Consider the following 21,936-nt stretch of genomic DNA (forward strand, 5'->3'; position numbering starts at 1 on the left):
CCCTGCAGCCTGAGGAGTCTGGGAGCTCCATTCACCCGGGGTCTAGAGGGCCAGGCCCTGCGCTGGGTGGGGTAGGGTGGCTCTGGGGCAGAAGGGGACCATTGAATTTTATGGTGTTCAGAGGTGGCTAGGGCCAGGCCTCTCCCCAACTTTGGGGTAAGACTCATCTGGGAGCCCCTTGTTGAGGAAGGTGTGGACCTAGGGTGCTGTGGGAGTGGGCCTGAGCAAGCCCAAGGGCAGCCCTGGAATAGCCTATATAGAAAAGGTCTCCATGATGACCCAGGACACGGAGACTGGAGCCTGGGCACTGTTAGAATGTGTCCAAGTGGGAGGACCATCTAGCGAAGGCCCTTGTGTTAGAGATGAAAAAGGAAGGTAGAAGGAGACCCAGGGTCACTTGCTGAGTTGGAGACGTGGTCCTGGCCTCTGAGTCCCACCCAGTTCGATGTCCTCTGGCTCCATCTGTCATTTCAACTTCTTGGGCCTCAGCTTCTCTACTGTCAAAGGAAGGAGGCAGGAGAACGCCACCTCGCTGTGCTGCAACCTGGGCAGGTTTTCTAAGATGGGAAACTGAGGCTCCGAGGTGGCCTTGCGCTCTGCCCGTTTTCCGCTCCTGCCCACTGCTCCAGCACACACGACCCTGGACAGGCTGCTTCCAGACTAGAATGCTTTATTCAAGAGAATCTGGCTTGGCAGTCAGACGGCCCTGCGGGGCAGCTGGTGGGGCACAGGGCCCTCGGGATATCTGCTCCACTTTCCACAGCCACTAGGCTAAGACACAAGGGCCTCTCTCCCGGTGACCTCATCCCCATTTTGCTGGGCTCCTCCTTGTCCAGCCTGCTCGCTGTCCAGCCTGGGGCCCACTCAGCCTAAGTCCCTGAGACGGGGGCAGAGTGGTGGTGCCCTGGCTAGAAAGAACAATGTTCCCAAAATAAGCAGGTGGCAAAGTGGGAGGGCGTGACCTTAGAGGACAGGAGTGGCAAAAGCCCCCAGCCAAGCGCCGTTCTCCAGCACTGAACATCCTGGTCTCCAGGGTGAAGAGCCGCTGTCAGGAAGAGGAGGACCAGTCTGGATCCCCTCCACCCACCCTCCTCCTTCCCACCCAGCCTGGGCCGTGGTGGCCGGAGCATGCACCTGTACCCCTGCCTCGGCCAGGAGCTGGGCTCCCTGTGCAGAGCGCTGGGCCCAGGAACAGATTCTGGGTCCCCTCTGGGGCCTGGCCTGCCCCTTGCAAGGCCACATGTCTCGCTTCTTCCCAAGCCGAAGCTCCCACAGGTCCGTGTCTGGCTTCCTTCTTTCTCTCACGTTCTGTTTAAGGCACTGAATTCCTGAGGGTCCTTTCCCTCCATTCCTCTTGTCCTGGAGGGAGGGAGTCATTCAACAGGGATGCAGTTGGCTAATAAATAGAGGACAGGTACCAGCAGGGAGGTCACCAGGAGTGTGACAGTAATAAATACACGAGCTGGGGGCGGGGTCTCGCTCCTCCGAGGGGTGGTTACGTCCGAGGAACAGTGTCACTGCACCTGCCAAGACCAAACACAGACAGGCAGGGGTGTCAGCACACTGTGGAGGGTGGGATGTGGACGCAGAGGGGAAGCTTGGACAGGGTGCACAGGGAGGATGCAGTGCTCCTGGGACCCTGCTGACACAAAGGCCATCAAGCAGCTGCGGGCCACCCTTCACTGAATACTCACCCAGGTGCCCAGCCTTGTGCCAAGCCTGTCACAACATCCCAGGAGGAAGGTCTGAAGAACTGCCTTCCTGGTGGGATGATGTTCCCTCATCTGCATGGAACTAAAGGAACCTAGTTTCACATCTGAGAGACCCAGAGAGGTCAAGAAATGCCCAAGATCACACAGCTAGTCAGGGTCAAAGTCACATTTGAACTCAGTCTGACTTCATGTAAGAACACCTCCCATTACCCTAAGACAGCAGTCTCCAAATAGGGGGACAGGTGCCTTTAGATGATCGTGAAGCCTGAGAAATGAGGATTTTTAAAGAAATCAGTTTTCAGCCTTTGTGGGTATATGGCCTTAAGATTGGTTGTGTGAAAAAGTGACTGAGGTCTGCTTCATTACCCCTCTCCCTGTAGAAAGGAAGGGATTCATCTGGTCCTTTCTAAATCCTGTGAAAGTGCTCTGCAGCAAGGTGAAAGTGTTCTGAGGACACGAAATGGAAGGACAACTTGAATATTGGTGTAGGTGTTGAGACCAGAAATACATCAAAGGACTGGGTCACCATGTCCTTGGCTAGTGAGGCGATTCCTTTACTTTTTTGGTACAGGGGGTTGAACTCAGGGGCACTTGACCACTGAGCCACATCCCCAGCCCCTTTTTAACTATTTTATTTAGAGACGGGGTCTCACTGATTTGCTTAGGGCCTCACTGAATCGCTGAGACGGGCTTTGAATTCACGATCATTCTACCTCAGCCTCCCAAACTGCTGGGATTACAGGCATGCACCACCAAGCCCAGCGAGTTAGGCTATTTCTACATTTTTGAACAGAATTGAAGAGCAACCTAAGCTAGCTGTCAGCCGATATATCATCAGAAGTGATTTTTGTTAGCAGATCACCCTGAGGATTTTGGCAAATAACTTGGAAGGAGTTCAATTAATTGAGTGGCATCCAGTCCCATTTACTTATTTCTGAGTTTGATTCTTCAACCTTTTCATCTACAAAAAAATGATAAACAGAAATGCAATTTATGCTGAATCCCGTCTCAGTCTGGCAGGAGGTAACATTCATCAACAGAGTCATTAACTAATTGAAAAGAGGCAGCCACATCCATCTCATTGAGATGCATCCCCAATAAGATGGATTGTACTTTTAGGCTTTACATTTATTAAAGTATGATGTATTTGTGCTGTTTTGGTCAAGTGGTACTACCAATAATTATTTCAATAATTTATTCCAGGAGAAAATTTAATTTGGTTTCATGCTCACAGGATATTAAAAATAGTTTGGACTTATATACCATTTTGTGGCAGCCAAATCTAACAAGGTGGTAAATAATTTTTTATTTTTCTTTTTGCAGTATGGGTATCAGACACAGCACTCTGTATATGCTAGGCAAGCTCTCTATCACTGAGCTAAACCCCCAGCCCAATAAAAGACTTTTGAGCATTAAAAGTAATATTATATTAGGCAGCAATTCTGTAGGGGAAGTGAAACAGAAATGAGCTGTTTCACTCTGGAGCTATAAACTCAGCAGCTTGGGAAGCTGAGGCATGAGGATTGCAAGTTCAAAGCCAGCCTCACCTTAGTGAGGCCCTAAGCAACTCAGTGAGACCCTGTCTCTAAATAAAATTCAAAAAAAGGCTGGGGATGTGGCTCCATGGTTGAGCACCCCGGGTTCAATCCCCGGTACCAAAAACAAAAACATAAATGCAAAGTCCCAGGCAAATAGAAGTAATGTTATACGTAAGTAAATATTAAGGGAGGTTATGCATACATTTTTTTGCTGTTCATTTTTTAAAAATTGGATGATGATGAGGATTACATGAGGATAGCATATTCAATAGAATATATCTGAAGAGTGAGTTATATATCTGAGGAGTGAGTTATAGACTCACTCTTACAATAGTTTTACACTAAAATATTATTATTTACAATGTGCCAGAAATTATATCCTTTTGCAACTGTTTGTAATTATGATGAGAAAGGGCCAAACCACAGAGATCAAGAAAGTCCGTGAGTTCTGGAAATTCTTTCAGAAAATGCCCTAATGAAATGTTTGACGACTGATGGCTGGGAGATGGCGTGATGGGACACTCTGTACCTCGGGCTGCCTGGCTCACTTGATTTCGCTGCCAGTTTCTGCCCTAATAGCTGTGCAGGCTCAAGGTAGAAATGAGGGCCATAAGCCTTAGGGGGCCTTTGCCAAATCCTTGTCTTCCCAGATGGGGTAGAGATCTCCACTCTTGAAGGACCTGGCTTCTGGGGTCAGGACTTAGGTAAGCTCCACTCCTACAGCGTGAAATGGTTTCCTGTCATGCAGCTAGAAGCAGACCTAGGCCCTGAAGGGAAACCCTGGATTCCTGTGCATGTACAATATTTTATTTTTACTATTTATTCTCACAAATTTAGGTATTCTCTAATCCTTCTCTCCCAGCCACACTCAACTCTGGGACTCCAGCTGCTGTCCCCAATGTGAAGCCAAAATAGGCAAGGGACATGGAGAGGGGAAGAGGAAGCAAAGGGACCCTAGAGTAGAAACACAACTGGGAGCCAGTAGGGGCTGCACCTCTCCAGGGCTGTGAGGAGCAGCCCTAGCCAACTTTGTGTCATTCGAATGTAAATGCCCTAAGCCCTTGTTCGCTTGCTGATGGGTCTGGCACGCAGGAAGTGCTTGGTAAGTATTTGTCAAATGACCCAGCGCTTGGCATACTTCCTGCCCCATCAATTTAGGAAGAGGAAAAACTAGGCTCAGAAAGGTGACGTGATTTGTTCAAGATCTCACAGAGATTAGGGGCTAAGCCAAGGCAAGAACAGAGGGTCCCTGATGCTTTCTGGGCCTGAGGGAGGTGCAGCCCTTATTCTGGTCCCCAAGAGTCCCTGAGCCTTGTCTGTCCTCAGGCGGACCACTGACCCCTGCCAGCAGGGAGAGGCCCCCCATTGGGCCCAGCCTCCTTGCCATCCCTGGGCTCCCACTCACTCACTGATGGCAGTCTGTGGATCTCTGCTTCTCTTTCTTCCTCTTCCCCCTGCCCTTGAGTCTCCTCCTGCAATAAGCCAAAAGCATCAGGACAAAGCGTCTGGGGCCCTCATGCTAGGACAGGGGCTGGCAGGTCGGAGAATAGCCCCATGCCCCAGCCTCTTGCCACTCACCTTTCTGGCTTCATCTTCTCCCGAAGAGGTCTAGGGAAACAGAGAGAGGGGAGAGGGGAATCAGGGGAGCAGTAATGGGGCCCCCCTGCCATCCCACCACCTCCCCTCAGATTTCCCTAGGGTTGGTTCTGCACTTGGCAATGTGGCCACTAGGTGGAAGCATGGAGCTGGTGAGGGAGAGATGGCCAGAGGCCTCTGGGCTGGGGTTCCTACCCTAGGCTCTGGTGACTGCCCCCAAGAGAGGTACAAATCCCCCCTTAGGGCTCCTCATCTGCATGCCTCAGCCTCTTGGCATCAAATCTGGGGCCTTTTGAGTCTACTCTCTGCTTCTTCACTTTCTCTTTTAACTTCCTCCCCTTCCTTCCAGGGTGCATTCTGGGAATTTCCTCAAGGATGGTAATTGATGGACGAAACCATGGACAGGGGCAATGATTGCTGCCAGCCAAGGCTGCCTGTCAGGGCACAACCCCCACCCCTCCCTGGCAACACTAGGGGCAGTGGGTGAGGGTGGTGACGGGAGGTGAACACAAGCTGCATGGTCACCAGGCATGTCCCAGCTCTGCCTCCCGGGGATGTGGCTGTTGGCCCAGAAGAGAGAAGAAAGGTGTTCCTGTTGCCAGGCCTGTTGGAAGGGGATGGGGCCTCAGTCTTCTCTGGGAACAGTCGGGGGAGGGAAGGGAGCAGCAGGGTAACAGTCAGTTCTGGGCTGTGGGCAGGGAGGGAATTCTGCCCTGGGCTGCTCCTGCCTTGGGAATGCCTGCTCTTCTTATAGGGCAAGTCAGAGACACTCTAGAAACCTCGCTTTCCTCATCTGCTCGTGCCACAAGAGTGGTGCAAAGGCAAAGGTAATGTAGAAGGTGACGGGCACTGTACAGCACTGTACCCAGGAGGGTTCGTGACTGAGCTTTTGCTTGTACAGCTGGCTGAGCAGAAACAGGGCCCCCAATGATGACATGGTGAAGAGGGCCTGGAGTCTGGGCTCAGGTTCAAAGGGGGTAGACAGAGCCCCAGGCACCAGGCAGGGCTGAGCCTAAGTGGTCCTGGGGCTATGGGAGAATGTGGTGATGACCAAGAGAGGCAGCATGAAAAGGGGAGGCCTAAGATCAGACAGGCCAGAGTTCAAATCCAAATCCCTCCTCCACATTCACTAGCTGCATCTGCCTGGGTTTCCTCACCTATACAGTGGGGACAGGGCAGCCACAAGAGCAAGGACCTTGTCTGCCTTGCTGGGCACTATATCCCAAGCATCTAGGCCAGTGCCTGGCATACAGTATGCACGTAATAAACATATGTGAGTAAATGAGAAAACACAATCAAATGCCTCATCTGGGGCTGGGCACAGTAGGTGCATGATAAAAGCTTGTCCTCTGCCTCTTCCTACCCCACACTGGGGCTCTAGGCCTGGCCAGTCCAGTGCCTCGCCCCATGGCCTAGTGGTACCTAGAGCAGCATCTCAGCCTGTCTCGCTCTTTCTGGACCTGGATGTCAGTACCAGGCCTGCTGCTCCTGCTGTTCCTAGTGCTTGGGACCCAGGCAGCAAGGCAGGTGCTGGCCCAGCCTTAGCGGGTTGGACGAGGGTGAGGTGGCAGGGCTTCAACTTTAAAGAAACCTCAGCGCGTCCTTTCTCCCGCCCCTCTGCTCCCACCAGAGTTTGTCCTTCCTTCTGCTTCTCAGCGCAGTCGCCCCCTCCCATGGGCATGCAACCTGGCCCAGAACCAAGCCCAGCCTTGCGATGCCTTTGCCTCCAGGGGCCTGTGGCAGCTGCCTCCCATCTCAGAGGAGGGGAACAACGTGCGCTAAGCCCCTACAAGTCTGGGAGGGACCCAGGCTTCCCCTTCCCCTGTGGCATCTCAGCAGCTGTACTCCAGCTGCTGGGATCAGCTCCCCAGGCCAAACTGGCTGGTGGGGTTAGAGAATGAAAGGCAGCTGCCCCGGCTCCATTAAGCAGGGAAGCAAGTGCTGCCTGCCGCAGGGCCCGCCGCAGCTCCACCTCTGCCTGGACCCTGTCCCCGAGGTCTACCCCAGGACCTACCTGCACTCGCAGCTCACGTGCTGAGAGAATTTCAGCTCCACATAGGAGGGTGGACCCTCCGGGGGGATCTTCAGGATCTGCAGGAAGAAAAAGGCAAAAATGCCTGGTGAGGGTGCAGCTGAGTGGCCGCGAGCTGAGCCGGGCTCAGGAAGGAGCACCCCGTGCTGGGAAGGGGATCTAGGGTCCCTGGCTGGGGCCTTGGCCCGCCTCCTCCTCTCTCCACATCTTTTCTAGTGGGCATGTTCCTGGGTAGGGGCTGGCCATGGAGCCGGCGGCACATGAAGAGGGCCCCCTACCTGCATGGTGACATTGGTTGTCTCCACGGGCAGACAGTGCAGGTCCTCGTCCCCACAGCAGCCAGTGCAGCGCTTCAGGGAGACACAGGACGGGCTCAGTATGTACTCCATCTCACTAGGGTACTCGGTCACAATGTCCACCAGCTTCTCCAGGGCCCGGCAGTAGCTGCGGCCCCACACCTCATGGAAGGGTATCACTACAAAGGCAGGAGGGTGGGTCAGGCCAGCAGGTGGCTCCCTGAAGCCAAGGCCTGGCTCCCAGGGTAGCCCTTGTGTCCTCCCTCAGCCCTCAGTCCCATCTGAGCCACCTCTGTTCTTCGGAGCTTCTGACAGGATCCCTTTGGGATGCCTGCTGGACCCTTGGCTCATCTTCTGTGTACAGATCCCAGCAGAACGGAATCTCTTAATCCTGAGCTCTCAGCTCTGTTCTCTGCTCAGGTAGCCATGCGGGTCTTGGTTCCTTGGAGCTTTGAGGACTGTGCCTGGCAGCTCCCCAAGTCCTCTGACCCTTCTCAGGCCTGACCTGGTACTTCCTCCCATCGTGGGGAACGTGCTGAAAACCATTCTGGAGTCCTGCAGGGAGGGTTGGCCTTCCCCTTAGTCCTCTGCCCAGAAGCCTACCATGGCTCCCTCGTGTCCCGCCCCACACAGTGCCAGCTCCTCTGCCTGCAACCAAGACCACATGGAGCAATGTGGCCCAGCCTTCTCTCCACTCGGAGCCAGAGCCAGCACACTGAGCCAGGGCACATGACGTCCTTCCCCAGGTCTGGGCTTTTGTGCTGTGTGCTGCAGGAGGAGGGTGATGTTCTTTTCCTTCTTTTTTTGTTTTACTTTTTTTCTTTGAGAGGCTGAGGATGAAGCCCCAGGCCTCAGGCGGGCCAGCCAAGTGCTCTACTGCTGAGCTCCACCCTGGGCCCACCCTTCCACTTCTTCCCAAGGAAAGCTCCGCCCCTGCTTCCCAGGGTCCCCTTCCCACCTCCTCCCGGCCTTCCCCAGAGATTCTCTAGGCTCCTCCACAGAGCACAGCTTGGCCCCAGGCTTCTCCTCCTCTCTCTTATCATTGGTGGCTCTTATCTCCTTTACAGCCCAACTGAGGCTCTGGGAAGTTGGGAGTGAGGCAGAGGGCTGGTAAACACAGGCTAAGTGACTCCTGACAGATTAGATGACAGTTCATTGAGGATTACGGGGCCATCCCTGAACCCTGAACTGTCCTGGTTGTGGTAAGTGGGATCTTTGGGGGACTGGTCTGGAATCTCTCAAAAGACACTACTCCTTTAAGGGAAGGTCTGGTGCCAGGACCCAAATAGAGGTTCCCTGGGAGTGGACAGAGCCAGGACATCCAGTTTCTAGTCCTGGCTTTATACTGACTGTGTGACCTTGGGGAGGTCACTTAACCTTTCTGGGTATATCAGTTTCTTCGGCTAGAGAAAAAGAAGGTTGGGAATAGGTGGTTGCTAAGGTCTCCCTCACTCTGACAGACTGTGATTCAGTTCGTGCAACCCAGCCCGGCCTAGCCTTGAGAATGTGGGCACAGAAACATCCCTGGGCCCGGGTCATCCTGCTCCACATCTGATGGTCATCCTCAGCTGCTGGAGGAGGACAGGGAGCTGGGTCACCTGGGAGCCCTGCAGCCTTGGCATAGAGCAAGGGCCTCTCCCAGCAGCCCCTCACTTCCTCCCATGGCTTTTCCCAGGAGGCAGATGGGGCCAAAGTCCATTCCCCTGAGCCTATGAGGACCTGAGTCTCAGGGCAATCTCAGAAGAAAAATAAACTTCAGTCACAGAAGAGGCCCTTGAGAAAGGCTGGGAGCTGGTGGAAAGTACCCAGAGCCAGTATTCGGCCACATGGAGATGGCGGGGCCGCCACCGCGCAGCAGACCCGGCTCACTGGAGTGTGGGCTGCTCCATCTTTCCCTGCTCAGCCCAGGGGGCACTTGGGCTGGACCAGGGCTGGAGGGGGATCCCCTGACACTCCCTCTCCAGGCCACTGGACACTCCCCCTGGGCCCAAGAGGGAAACAAGTCCTCTTTCCCCATAGGCACCCTGCAGCCCAGGGGGAGCCTGCCTCCGCAGTACAGGGTCAGAGAGCACCTTCCTATCGCCAGCTCCATGAGCTGTATGTTTAGTCTAGAACCTTCGTGAGCACTACGCGACTCTGAACATTTAATCTCTGCCGTGGAAACATAAATAAGAGCAGAGGGATAGTCAGGGCCCAAGCACAGCAGAAGGCTTGGTTTCCTGTTCTGGGACCAGCCATGAGGGAGGGGGACAAGAGCAGAGAAGGGAGCACCCCAGCCCCCTGTCATCCATAAATAAATTCCCGCCCAGCCGGGCTCTAGAGGCCATGGCCAGGTTGAGCAGAGCCGGCTGGGCCGAGGCTGCAGAGGAAGGGATTTCCTCTCCTCGACCCCACACCCATCGTAGGGCTCTGCGTCCACAGCACTCAGGCTCCAGGGCTCTGAGAGCCTGAAATCTGTCACTTTCCGGCCCAGGAAGGGAGACTGTTGGGTAAGGGCGGAGAAGGCAGAGGAGAGGGGCCTGGTTTACCTGGAAGCTACCGAGAAAGAGTAGCTCATCTCTGGAGGCCCCTGTCTGAGTGTGAAGGAGGAACAACACTGGGCTGGGTGAGGGGCCAGCTGAGGGGGCGCGGTGGCCGCTCTCATGTGTGGGCCGAGCCCCTCACGAGGGAGCTCTACTGGGCTGCTCCAGGGAGCGCTTCTGCTGGCCCCTGCTCTGTCAGGGGTTGGGGTGGGGGTGGGGTGAGAGGAAGGGGAGGCCGAGGCCCCCTCAGGCACCTGGCCAGGGCTGGGTGTTCCCCCAAGGAGGCTACTCCGGCAGCCACTCCTGGGCGCTCAGCTCTCTCCAGCCTTGTGGGTGCGTCTCCATCTGTTCCTAACTTTCTATTTTATGGAGAATAGAGGACACCCAGGAAGGGGACATGTTTAATCCTGAGAACAAGCTTCTGGAGAAGCCGCTGGGGAGGGGCTGCTGGGCTGGGCAGAGCCGCTGGCCATCAGCCGGAGCCCAGCAGGTGTCCTCCTCACTAATGGGGCACACAGCCAGCCAGCCACAAGGGACACCCTGATTGTGCCTGCTCAGCTACCCAGCAGTTGGGAGGGCCTGGTGGCAGGTTCTGCCAGATACACTGCAAAGTGCCTGAGGCTTAGGCGATCCTAAGGACCTCTCTGAACTCCAGGTTCTTCATCTGTAAAGTGTGGATAATATGAATATTTTCTTAGTTCACAGCCCCGTGGTCAAACGACATGATAGCAAATGCCCATGAAGAATGAAAAATCAATGGCCATGGCCACACCATGCTCTCTCTCTTGCTCCGGTGTTAGCAGGAAGAGATGTCATTTTCAGGTTTTGAACACTGGAGCCCAAAGCTCACTGTGCTTCCCTGGCCACAATACAAGCTCCCTGATGGATTAGAATGACAGCTGAGCTGACCTATATGAATCTATGCTCTCAAACCTCCTCACCCAACATCCTGGTGTATATCTTTGTGTATCTTCCATGAGTCAGAGAATCCTATAGTCTTAGAAAAAGAAAGAACCTTCAGTATCATGTAGTTGAATGCTCCCATTTTGCAGATGAGGAAACTGAAGCTCAGACATCTTTGGCACCTGTTGCCAAAACTGCACTAAAAGCATCAAAATGAACATGGTGTAGAGTTGGGGGGTTGGGGTTTGGTCCCTCCCCAAATCCCAGAGAGCATAATATTAAGGCAGTTCCAGAGGGCATAGCAAGGGGTGTCACTGAAGCCAAGGATAGCTAACTCGCCCCTGATCAGTGGCCAAGGGATCTGGGTCTCAGGCATCAGCGTGAGAGAATCTGGCTGCTGGGTTGGCAGTCAAGTAGCCGGGCGGGCAAGCCAACAGAGGGTGTCCCAGCCCATGGACGGCTTTCACACGAGTGTGTGGTGTGCACGTCTCTACACGCCCCCCTCCCACAGCATGGTGGGAAGCCTCAGCAGTGGTGTGTGGCCACTCTGCACGTCTTGGAGAGGCAGGAAGGGAGGAGAAAGGCAGGGGGCCTGGCATGGGCCTCTTGTCTTCTGCACGTATGTCTCTTTGGCAAATGTCTCCTTGCCCTTTGAAGATTCCCTCTTGATGCAACCCGGGGCGGGGAGTGTTGGGGCCAGGGAGGGCGCGACTCATGTGCTGTCTGTTTGTAATCAATGGAAAGGCCTGGTCAGATCCCTGCAGCTCCACCAGGGTTGGGCTGTGGGGAGGCCTTTTACCCCACCCGGTCCTCTTGCTTGCTTGCCCACTGCATCCAGCTCCCAGACCCCCAGTCTGGCCCTTGGCACTCACTGCCTACCCCACCCTCCAAGACCCTGACTGCACCCTCACTCCAAGCTAGGAACCTCCTAGCCAGCCCAAGAGTGGGGTGACTCTGGCCCAGGGCTGCTACATCTCTCCATGCTGCTGGGTCTCAATGGGTAGACTGCTCAGGTCCTGCCAACTTCATCAGCAGTAGCTTATAGACTCTCCCAACTTATTTCCAGCCAGTACCCAACTCTGCATGCCAATCCCATCCCATCCTCTGCTGGGGCTTGGGAGGAAGGAGAGGGGCTGAGCACATGGACCCCAGCCTGGCTGCTTACCTTCCACCTCTGATGAGCTGGTCTCAGCAGACAGGGCCCGCTGCTGTGGACAGAAAGGTGCAGAAATGACGGAGGTCACCTTGGGGCTCTGTGTTCTGGGACCCATGTGATGGCAGGAAGGTAGAGGCCCCCAGAACTCTTCTCCACCCTCTGCACACACTCTGCCCTGTCTCAGAGCTGCCTCTTTCTACATGTGACTAAAACCAATTAGACCCTAGGTAAGTCCCACCTCTCTCTGGCCTCAGTTTCCTCATTTGGAAAAGGATGGGAGGCTGGAGGCCTCTGGAGGCCTCCTGTGTCCCAAAGATCTTATGATCTTGTGGGGTCTCCCTTCTACCCAGCCCCCAGGCCAGCCCTGCTGGGCCATGTACAGCCCGCCTTGGCTGGGTGCCAGAGCCCAGGGGGAGGTGATCAGCTGGTGGGAGCTGAGGGGCTGGAGCAGGCGGCGCCATGAGCTGGTGCTGCCGGTAACGTTACACCTCTGGCCAGCCCTGCAGCAGGCAGGCTGGTGGCTGGGCTGCTCAGCAGGGGACTGTCCAGTCCACCAGCTCCTGGGCTGCGGCTGGGGACTCCCAGGGCAGCAGGGCAGTGCAGTGGGAAGGGAGCTCATTGGCTTTGTCAGGATTTCACTGCCCAAGCTGGCTCCCAGCCAAACTCACCCAGCTCCTGGGAAAAGGGCCCTGCTCACTTCCCCAGGCCCTGCACTCAGGACCTCCAGCCACCCACCCAGAGGAGAGGGCATCACAGGACCCCTTGTCTCATCCCCAGCTCACCCCTGAGCCCTTGTGGGGGCAGGGCCTTTCCTCCCCACCAACAGTCTCTTCAGCCAGCTTCCTCCCCACCAGGCCAGGTCAGAGGTCCTGGGGGCGCCTGGCTGGTCACCGGGCCTCGACCCTGACCACAAGGCCAGGGAACTGCCTGGGATTAGTGGACAGATGCTTTTAGCAAAGCCACTAGGGCTCCAGGGGCCAGACAGGAAACCTCCCTCCTCCCTGTGGCTTCCCTGCCCCCACCAAGACAGCCCCCTGGAGCTGGGGACAGCCCAGTCTGAGAGCTCTTCCCAGAGGACACTGGTCCAGCCTGGCCCCTGGGAAATGTGTGTACATCCTAGGAGGTCCTGCTCCATGGAGCAGGTCTGTGATTTCAGAGCCCCCTGCTTCCAGTGCTGGGAGGGGGATATCAGGAGAGCCAGGCCAGGGATGGGGGGTGTTCTTACCTGGGGGTGCACAGCAGGCAGCGCCAGCCCAGCCAGGAGCTGCAGGAAGCAAGTGAGCAGCCTCAGGGCTAGCATCTTCTCAGAAGTCCTGAGCCAGGGGGCTCCAAGGGAAAATCACCATGCTAGTCCCCCCTGGGGGATTTCCTGGCACAGGAGAAGAGTTGAGTGAGGGGCTGAATGTCCCCCTCACTGCTGCCCGGAGGTCCCGGCTGGTGGCCCGAGCATCCTTTGAAAGCTCAGGGAGTCAGGAGCCAGCAGGTAAGGTTGTGGCTGGGTACCTGGTGAGGAGCCTCCCGGCGGGTCGGGGCGGCGTGGGGCAGGCAAGTCCTTGGGAGGGTCCTCGGGGGCACGATGCGACCACAAGTCGTCTCGTGGCTGGGCAGAAGAAGTCTGAGGATGCAGTTTCCTGCTCAGACAGCAGCTCTCTTCTGGGACTGAGCTGGTCTGCGACGCGGTTTCAAGGCTGTGCACGGGGCGGGGCTCCAGGCCACCCCGCCCACCGCGCCTCCCGCCCAAGGCCCGGCAGCCGCCAAGCGCAGAGCGCGGCCCGCGGGGCGGCGGCGGCGGCGCGGAGCGGAGCGCGCGGTGCCTGGGGCTAGTGGACCGGCGATCGCCACACAGACCCCAGGGCCCCAGCCCGCCCCGGGCCAGCCCACCCAGAGCCACGACCCAGCCGGCCTCTCTAGGCTGGCCACCTCGGGTGGTGCCTCCAGGTGCGCCGCCCAACGTCTGCCATCGAGGCTCAGGACTTTGCCTCTCGGGGACAGCTGCGCTGCATCCCTAGGAGGCAGCACCTTGGTCTGACCCTGCGTGGCCATGTCACGCCATCCCCACAGTCCTCGGGAGTGAAAGGATCAGTGATCCCATTTTATAGACGAAAAAACCGAGGTTGAGAGAGTGCCCCGCCTGCCAATGTTGGACGCACACGTGCACTCTTGAAAAGTGCATGTGCTTGTGCGTGTGCGCGTGCCTGTGTTTCCGGAGAACTAGCAGAGACAAAACCCAAGCTACGTGACTCCAGAACCGTCTCTCCACCCTGTCTACCACCCTCAGCCCCCCACGCAGCCAGCAGGGCAGCCCAGCTGTGGGCGGCCCACAGGAAGCACCTCAGGGCACCTGGCTGGGGGTCCAGCCCTGCTTCCTCCTGGGGAAGAGCGCGCTTAGGCCAGCCCAGCAGGGGTGGAGTGGTCTAACCTGGCATCTCCTGGTCCCAGGCTGAGGAGGAAATGCTCCCGTGTAGCAGGGAGGGGTGTAGTGAAGATACACATCCAGTGGTGTGCCCACCGACCATCCAAATAGGACACTCTGTATGGGCTCAGTCTTTGAGTATCTCTGTGTGCATGAGTGAGTGTGTGTGTGTGTCCAGGGATGTTTGGAAATATGTCTGAACATGTATTTCTGTGGGATTATGAGTCTGTATGCCTGATATGTCTCTGCATATGTGCGTCCTTCACTGTTTGTGAATACCTGGACAGGCAAGTAACCATGCAAGTTGGTGACATTTGTGTTTATCCCCCCTTAGTCCTCAATGATTCTTTACCACTACCACTGTCACAGCCCTCTGTGCCCAGCTTCCTGGCTACAAGGACCTGGCAGGATTTGGAATCATGAGTTGGCTAGGCCTGGAGGTGGTGGGGGACTGTGGGGGAGGAGAGGGCCTGGGAGGTGACCCCTACAGCTCACATTTCAGCCAGAAGCAGGGAGGCCAGGGCAATCCTGGGTCTCACCCCAGTGACCTCTGGTCTGCTGCTTGCCTGCCCACCCACGAGGGGCTGCCAGAGACGCTGCCTCCCTGCCCAGTTAGCTCTAAGCCTGGAGGTCCAGGAGCCACGGGCCAGTCACTGGCCAGCTAAGCGGGGGCTGCAAAAAGCATTCTGATGAGCTCCAACATGCCAGGGTTCTTAAGATGGATATATTTCTTCCTGGGCCCACGGTCATCAGGGAGAGTCACTGTGCATGTGCATGAAGGTGAGAAGCTCTGTGCTGTGAGGTGGATCATGCATTTGCCCATGACATCTGTGTATACGTGTGCACGTGTTTGTGTCTCTTTGGGATTTGGATTCATGTATGTGTATAATGCACTAATGTGTGTATTTATCTGTATCATATATGATTGTCTATATTAAATATTTTGAGTGCTTATGTGTTGCACATATTTGCTTGTCACTGTGCTTATATAGAGGTGTGCATTATGTATTTATTCATTCATTTGATACATATTACTTTAGTCCTACTGTGCTCTAAGCTCTTGCCCAGGTGCTGGGGATATAGTACCACCATTCCCTCAACATTAAATTAACTATTGTGTGAATGGCACAGATGGCCGGGAATGCCAAAGCACTCCTTCTTCACTCCTGTGTGGCCTCAATACTTTAGGAAATGTGTATGATTCCCACAAGGGCACCTCAATCTCTGGACACTAGACCACAGGCCACACCCAGCTTCTGGACTGGGGCTGGGGCTCAGTGGTAGAACACCTGCCTAGCATGTGCAAGGCCCTGTTTCCACAAAAAGAAGAAGAATTTTAAAAAGACACTAAGCCAAGCTTCTGGGTTTTGAGATGAATAAAGTAGGGTAGGCAAGGTGGCAGAAAAAAACAAGAAGGCTCATGGCTTGAGTAGTTTATTCTTGCTCACTTCCAGGCCAGGGTACCTGTGCCAGATCTCTACTCCTCTGTATTGTGGTCCCATTGCTGACTAGCCATGTAACTTCAAGTCAAGATATTCGCTTTTGAGCCTAATTCCTCCACTAGAAAGTGAGAATAAGAACATGCTTACTCCCTAGAGTTGTGTGAGGACTAGCCAGGTGTTGGGGCACCAGCCTTGGGAGACATCAGCCCTGATTTCTATTTATTTATTTATTTTATATTTTGGTACCAGGAATTGAACCCAGGGGTGGTCAATTACTGAGCCACACCCCCAGTCCTTTTTTATATGTTATTTAGAGACAGGGTCTCACTAAATTGCTGAGGCTGGCTTTGAACTCACAGTCCTTCTGCCTCAGTCTCCTGAGCCAAGCTGCTGGGATTACAGTCATGTGCCACCATGCCCAACTTTGGACCTGATTTCTAATTCAGTTTTTGATTCTGATTAGAGAAATGAAAATGCTACAGTTATAGACTGGAGTCCTTGACAACATGGACAAAAGAGAAACAGAGAAGTTTATGCTTCTGCCAATTGCAGAGGAACAACAGGATGGTGAGATTCGTGCACATACGCACATGTGCACACAAATTCCCTCCATCGTGCTCCGGGTGACCAGTGCTCAGCTGTGGTGGAGGTCCTCTGAGTGGATCCACCTGCTAAGAAGATAGCAGAGTCAGTTTTCACAATTCAGCACCTAAGTGTTCATTGTGACAATCCTTTGCTGTTGTTTCAGGAACAGAAAGTGATATTTATTGAGTACCTGTTATGTGTGAAGCAGCATGCCTTGTCTTGTGTTTTACACACCAACTCCTTAACTCTGTCCACAACAACATGAAGCAGGTTTTAATTATTCCCCCCCACTTTTTTTTTCTGGTTCTGGGAATCAAACCCAGGGCCTCACATGTACAAAGCATGCACTCTACCACTGAACTACACCCAGTCTGTTAATTATTCCCATTTTGAAGATGGGAAAATGGAGGCCTAGAGAATATAAGTAATTTGCCAATAGCCATTTAGCTACCAAGGAAGGAATAGCAATGGGGATCCAACCTAGATCTTTCTCCAAAGGTCTTTTAAGTGAGTGTGAGCTCTCTTCCCAACCAGAGTACAAGTACCTTGAGGGCAGGGCTGATGTCTAGAACCTATTGCCAGAGCAGAGTGAGTGCTTGACAAACTCTGGATGGTCATGTGTGATCTCAGGAGCCGAACCTTTCCCGGGAGCACCAGGGGCTGGCCTGTGGAAACTGCACCCTGAGCAGCCATGGATTCCAGTCTGCGTGCTCTGCTGCCAGGCTCCCAAGGCTCCTTCCCACACCTTGTATTAGTCACAGCCTTTGTCTGAAACACCTGCCCTAACCCATCCCAATTTCTTGGCTTTCAGCTTCCTGACTCATTTTCCCATTTTGGTGTGGCTTCTTCTGAACTATTCCCCCTCCTATGACCTTTCCTTCTCTATAATGGATATCTGCTTCTGGTAAGGTGTCTCAGTGGCCCTGAACACACACCTCTGACCTTGCCCCTGAGCTCCAAGCCTGGGAATGGCCAATGTGGCTGAAAAGTGGCCTAAGAACTAAACCCTTCCCTTTCCTGGCTGTCAGAGAGCAGCCATGGGCAGCTCTGCGTCAAGGGCCTTTTCACTTTATAGGTTGGGCATGCTCTATAGCCAACTGTTACCCAAAGTCACCAACCAGCAAAGAGATGTTTGGTTGACGTCTTCTGCCTTTTCTTCCTGCCTCTTGGGCTGGGTTTTCCTACAGACCCCCCATGCCTCAGATCCGAGCCCTTCTCTTTGTTCCAGGTTCCTGTGATACTTAGATTGACCCTTCATCATGGTATCTGACCCTTAGTATCACAATTACCCAATTGCTTATCTGTTTGCCTCAGGGACTGTACAAAATCTAAGAGGGCAATGGTGTGTCTCATGCTCACCTATGTATCTCCAGCTCTTTCGTACGTGGTGAAATGCACCAATCCTCCGAGACTCCTCTTCCCACATGGAAAACGTCCCATATCTCTCCATTCCTTGCTCAAATGCCCTTCAGCTCTTCAGAAGGACCCCCTCCTAGACCATACTCAAGACCTTTCAACTTGGGTGGGCCTGTCTGGATGAGGGCCAGTGTGGGAGAACCACCTTCCATTACTGTGTAATCATGTACTGGTTGGTCACCACAGTCCACCAGCCCCCAGGGGACAGGGCTCATGCCTGTAGCCAGAGACCAGAACCCAGTGGGAGGCCTGGGGTGGGGCAGAGCTGGGAAGGGGAACCGGAGATGAGCCTATGGATGACCACCAAGTGGTTCCCAGGGTGGGAAACAAGATGGCGCCTGCCACCAGGGCTGGGAACAAGGGAAGCCAGGCGAGATGCCCATAGCCTTGTCCCAGGCCTTTGGGGCGACGTGTTGTCACCAAAGGAATGGAAACCTGTACTTTGGGAACTTGGCAGCCAGGGCTGGGTTTTTCATGTTTTCTGTAATTATTTCCCTTTTGTTCTCCCTTAGTATTTAGTAAAGCCCTTTGTGAAAATGCCAGCTGGTCTCAGCTGTGCTAAGAGGGATGACAAAGGGGGACTCTGTGCATGCTTGGCCTGTGCCTTAATGGAGGGCCTTGCTTCGCGGTGGCAGCAAAGTCAAGGACCACCAAGGGCACGGGGAGGCTCTGGGGGCCAGCACCTCATGTCCAGACAGGATCCCTGACACTAGTCTCCTTCCAGACTCTTCCGGGCTCCTGCCTTGACCGTCTGGGCTTTACTGAAAGCTGGGGATTCGGAGGGCCGGCCTGTCCGGGCTGCTCTGAGGGACGGCGTCCGGATCCCAGTGGTGCGGAAAACTCTGGTGGAATCCAGAGGCCGGCACCTGCCGCGCTCTGTCCCCTCCTCCCCAGCCGGGCTGCCTGGAAAGCCACTGTTGAGGAATAGCTCGTGGGAAAACTTCTCCTCCTGCTGTCACTCCCCGGGACCCTTTGTGTGCCTCGGTCCCCTCCTCTCTGTGGCTCACTAGGGATGGACATAGCCAGGCCCTTCCCACCTGCCTGGGACCCACCACGTCCGTATTTCTTGTGACAGTGCCCTCCTCCCCTTCTAAGCTTTCTCCCATCCTCGCCTCTCAGCTGCTCTGGGGAGAGGGGCCAGAGAGCTTCCTCCTCAGGAACAATCCCCCCTTTCTCTGAGGTGAAAGCGATACACAAGGCAGGGGAGCTATTTGTAACTAATCGGCTGTGATGTGGAACGGGGCCTTGGAGAACCTGAGAGCCCACAAGAGCTCGGGGCCATCGCCTCTGGACGACAGCTGGATGGCTCTGCCCCTTGGTCTCGGGATGGGGACAGCAGGTCGCCCCTTCCTCCTCCCCCCACTCCCCTGGAAGGTCTGAGGGATGCAGGGCAGGTGGTAGCTCTATTCCTGCTGAGCTCTTTAAATACTCAACACGTGGAGACCTCCCATCCTCCTCAGGGGAAGTATTATTGTCACCATGCTTTAGGCCAGAAAATGGAGGTGAGGTCACTCATGGAAGGTCCCACAGCCTGCAAACAGCAGAAGTGAGAGGGAAGGACGAGGACCAGCTGAGGCTGAGCCAGGAGACTTCATCCAGCGGGAACAACAGCCTGCTTCTCACCAGCTATGAGACCTGGGCCAGTCCTTTCAGCTTGCTTTTTTTTTTTTTTTTTTGAGACAGGGTCTCACTAAATTGGGTGGCTTCAGCCTTGTGATCCTCCTGCCTCAGCCTCCCAAGCAGCTGGGATCGCGGGTGTGTGCCACCAAGCCTGGCTTTCTTTCCTTTTCTTTTTTTTCTCCCCCATCTCAGAAGCTGGCCGAGTGGCTTAATAAAAAAGCAGAAGTTGATCACATAGTACTTTGTAAGTGCTTAATAATGTAAGTGCTTAGCTATTGTGACTATTTCCTGGAGGAGGAGGGAGGAGGTTAAGAGGGAAGAGGGCCAGGTTGTCTCCACCAACTTTCAGGGAGACCTCCCCAAGTCTCCAGCCAGGGAAGCTGTCCCCAAAGAATCAAGGCTTCTGGGTTATTCCTGCACCCTGCAAAGGGTGGAGCCAACCTTAAAGGAGACCCCTTTCTCCATAGAGCAAGGATTTGGGAAGAAGATGGGAGAGAAGAGGGTACCTGTGTTCACTGGGCCCCTTCTCTGTGCCAGACGCATGAGACAGAGATGGCCCTGGTTCATAGACAGCCACAGTCAATGAAGACTTCAATTTCAAGAAGCACTGTCAAGGGGCAAAGTGGAATGGGAGCAGACAGAGTGGGAAGACAATGCTGGGGTCTGAGTGTGCACACACACATGTGTGTATGTGGCTGTGTATGTGTAGAGAGGGGGGATCAAAATAAATATCAGATCTCCCCAGCCTGGGAATCTGACCATCTCATCCACCTAAGCCCAGCTGGATGGTTCTGTGAAGGGGGAAAAGGAAGCTGGGCCCTAGAACCAGGACCGGGGACTTCTTAGGGAAGGAGGTCTCAATGCTCCAGCCATGTCTTCAGGTGGCAATATGATAAAAGTCTCCTGGAGGGGTTCCTCCAAAGGGAAGAAGTCGTGCCTATTCTCTGGGTGGTGATCAAAGGACACCCCTGGGCGGTGTGCAGAGGGCCGTGGGCACTAGTCCTCAGCGTGGAGGAAGCAGCACAGCATCGCCCTTAGGACTCTGTCAAAGGCTGCATAGTCTGGGGAGGCAGCCAGTCTGGCCCCTGAGGCTGTCGCTCAGCATCCCAGATTTGCAGTGGGTGCAGCGGCCTGGAATCTGCACTTGGCAGGATAGGCAGTACTCCCCTTGACCCTCAGAGCCCTGGGCATGGCGAGGGGCTTCTGCTCTTCTCAGGAGTGACGTTGTTTCTGTACAGGATCTGGAGGTCCGGGAAGACCGCGTTGACTAACCGTCTCACAGACGGAGCCGTGTGGCTCTGGGGGAGGACCCTGTGAGGGCCTGTATCTGTTCCACTTTAATGTCATCACTTGGGGTGTTATCTCTGGCCTGCTCTGCTCTGTATTTCAGGGAGAGGGAGACTGGGTGGGCTGTGCGGCAGGACCTGCAGGCCTCCCTGGTGAATTCTGAGTTGGCTCTTGACACAGAGAGTGGAGGCTCCTGGTGGGCTGGCCTGAGCCAACGATGGGGAAGAGACGGAGCTTGGGACACCAAGACAGTGATAGCCCTCAAGGGCTTCGGGTCCAGAGGGAATGGCCTAATGCCTAAACAATAAGCAGGGTCCAGGGCCTCTGGTGAGGGTTCATGGTTACAGCGGGTGAGTCTTCCAAGTGCCCTGTTTGTTAATCACCTTCACAATGTGAAAGGTGGAAGGTTCTGGAGAAGAGGTTCACAGAAGAGGGTAAGAAGCGGGTCAAGAGAGACCTCCCACGGAGAAAGCAATGCTTATGCAGAGTTTGACAAGGTGAACTGAAGTCTCTCTGGAACAGAAGGACAGAAACAGGGCTGTCGTCAAGGAGAGTGGCTTGACAAGGCATGGATTATCCAAGGGCTGCCAAGAGCTCAGTTGGGCTAGCCTGGGCGCAGGGCAGATGCGGGGCTAGGTCTGGAGGAGAGGCTGGAGGGGATGGTTGGGTCAGACTGTGAAGAGCCTCACCATCAGGGTGAGCATTCATAGCTTCTTTCGAAGGCTCCAGGGAGCCATTGCAGGTTCTTGAGCAGGGGAGTGGATGGCCAATGATATATTTTGGAGAAACAAGTTAGGAAGGGTGGAGGGTTTGGCCTAGAAGTAGGAAGACCCTCTCTGTGGTGATGGTAGAACTAAGAGTGGCTGTGGAAGAGATGAGTCCCAATGTCACCCTGATTAAAGAGTTCATTAGTTCATTGCTCAGCCCTGTTTGGAGTTATCTGTGGCTTTGTAACTAAGTTCTGGCCAATTCCTGTTTCTTAGGGTTATGGACATAAGTGGAAGTGTTGGGTCTGATCTCTGGAAAGTATCCTTAAAGGAGAGAATATGTCTTAATGTCTTACTTCTTCTCTACCTGCCAAGCTTTGCCTGAAATGAAAACATGGTGGTAGGAGCTTTGCTGTCACCTTCGAGTGTCACCTTCGAGCTGAAAGGAATTGAGTTCCTGAAGATTCGGTGAAGTTGCCACACCAGCCCTGGCCTTCTTATGTTCAGAAGTAGTTTATGTGAAAGGGAAATAAACGTCTATGTTGTTGAAGCCACTGTTATTTCGGAGTTTGCAGTTGAGGCAGGCTGTTCCACATCTTTGTGTTCCAGAGGTGAGAAAATGAGCTCCCCAGTTCCATAGAAAAAACGCTGCATTCTTCACCAGCTTAGCCCGGGGAGTGAGTCACGTCACTGTTTCCTGGGACGTATTAG

The 21,936-nt window shown here is 54.4% G+C and overlaps 1 protein-coding gene across 4 annotated transcripts; it reads right to left on the minus strand.

Annotated features, from left to right (window-relative positions):
- Window positions 1-642: 642 nt before the first annotated feature.
- PGF (placental growth factor) lies at window positions 643-13,468 on the minus strand. Of its 4 annotated transcripts, XM_081292768.1 has the most exons (8): window positions 13,259-13,464; window positions 12,981-13,124; window positions 11,765-11,807; window positions 7,157-7,353; window positions 6,861-6,937; window positions 4,829-4,858; window positions 4,660-4,722; window positions 645-1,523 (listed from the first exon to the last, which is right to left on the minus strand). In XM_081292768.1, the coding sequence occupies exons 2-8, from the start codon at window positions 13,053-13,055 to the stop codon at window positions 1,496-1,498; spliced, it is 513 nt and encodes a 170-aa protein (XP_081148894.1). In that variant the 5' UTR covers window positions 13,056-13,124; window positions 13,259-13,464; the 3' UTR covers window positions 645-1,495. The 4 variants fall into 4 exon arrangements, with proteins under 4 accessions (XP_081148895.1, XP_081148896.1, XP_081148894.1 ...); XM_081292769.1 differs by having other exon boundaries at window positions 643-1,523; window positions 4,656-4,722; window positions 12,981-13,468; XM_081292767.1 differs by having other exon boundaries at window positions 12,981-13,464.
- Between the last annotated feature and the right edge of the window lie 8,468 nt (window positions 13,469-21,936).

This window comes from Spermophilus citellus (genome assembly GCF_964194105.1).
Source record: "Spermophilus citellus genome assembly, chromosome: 4".
NCBI classification, from domain to species: Eukaryota; Metazoa; Chordata; class Mammalia; order Rodentia; family Sciuridae; genus Spermophilus; species Spermophilus citellus.

Excerpts from the sequence above, each read along its gene's own strand:
- PGF (XM_081292768.1), bottom strand. The coding sequence starts at position 13,055 with ATGCTAGCCCTGAGGCTGCTCACTTGCTTCCTGCAGCTCCTGGCTGGG. Across the intron at positions 4,723-4,828 it reads GAGAAGATGAAGCCAGAAAG|GAGGAGACTCAAGGGCAGGG; the intron begins GTGAGTGGCAAG and ends GGCTTATTGCAG. Across the intron at positions 1,524-4,659 it reads AGATCCACAGACTGCCATCA|GTGCAGTGACACTGTTCCTC; the intron begins GTGAGTGAGTGG and ends TGGTCTTGGCAG.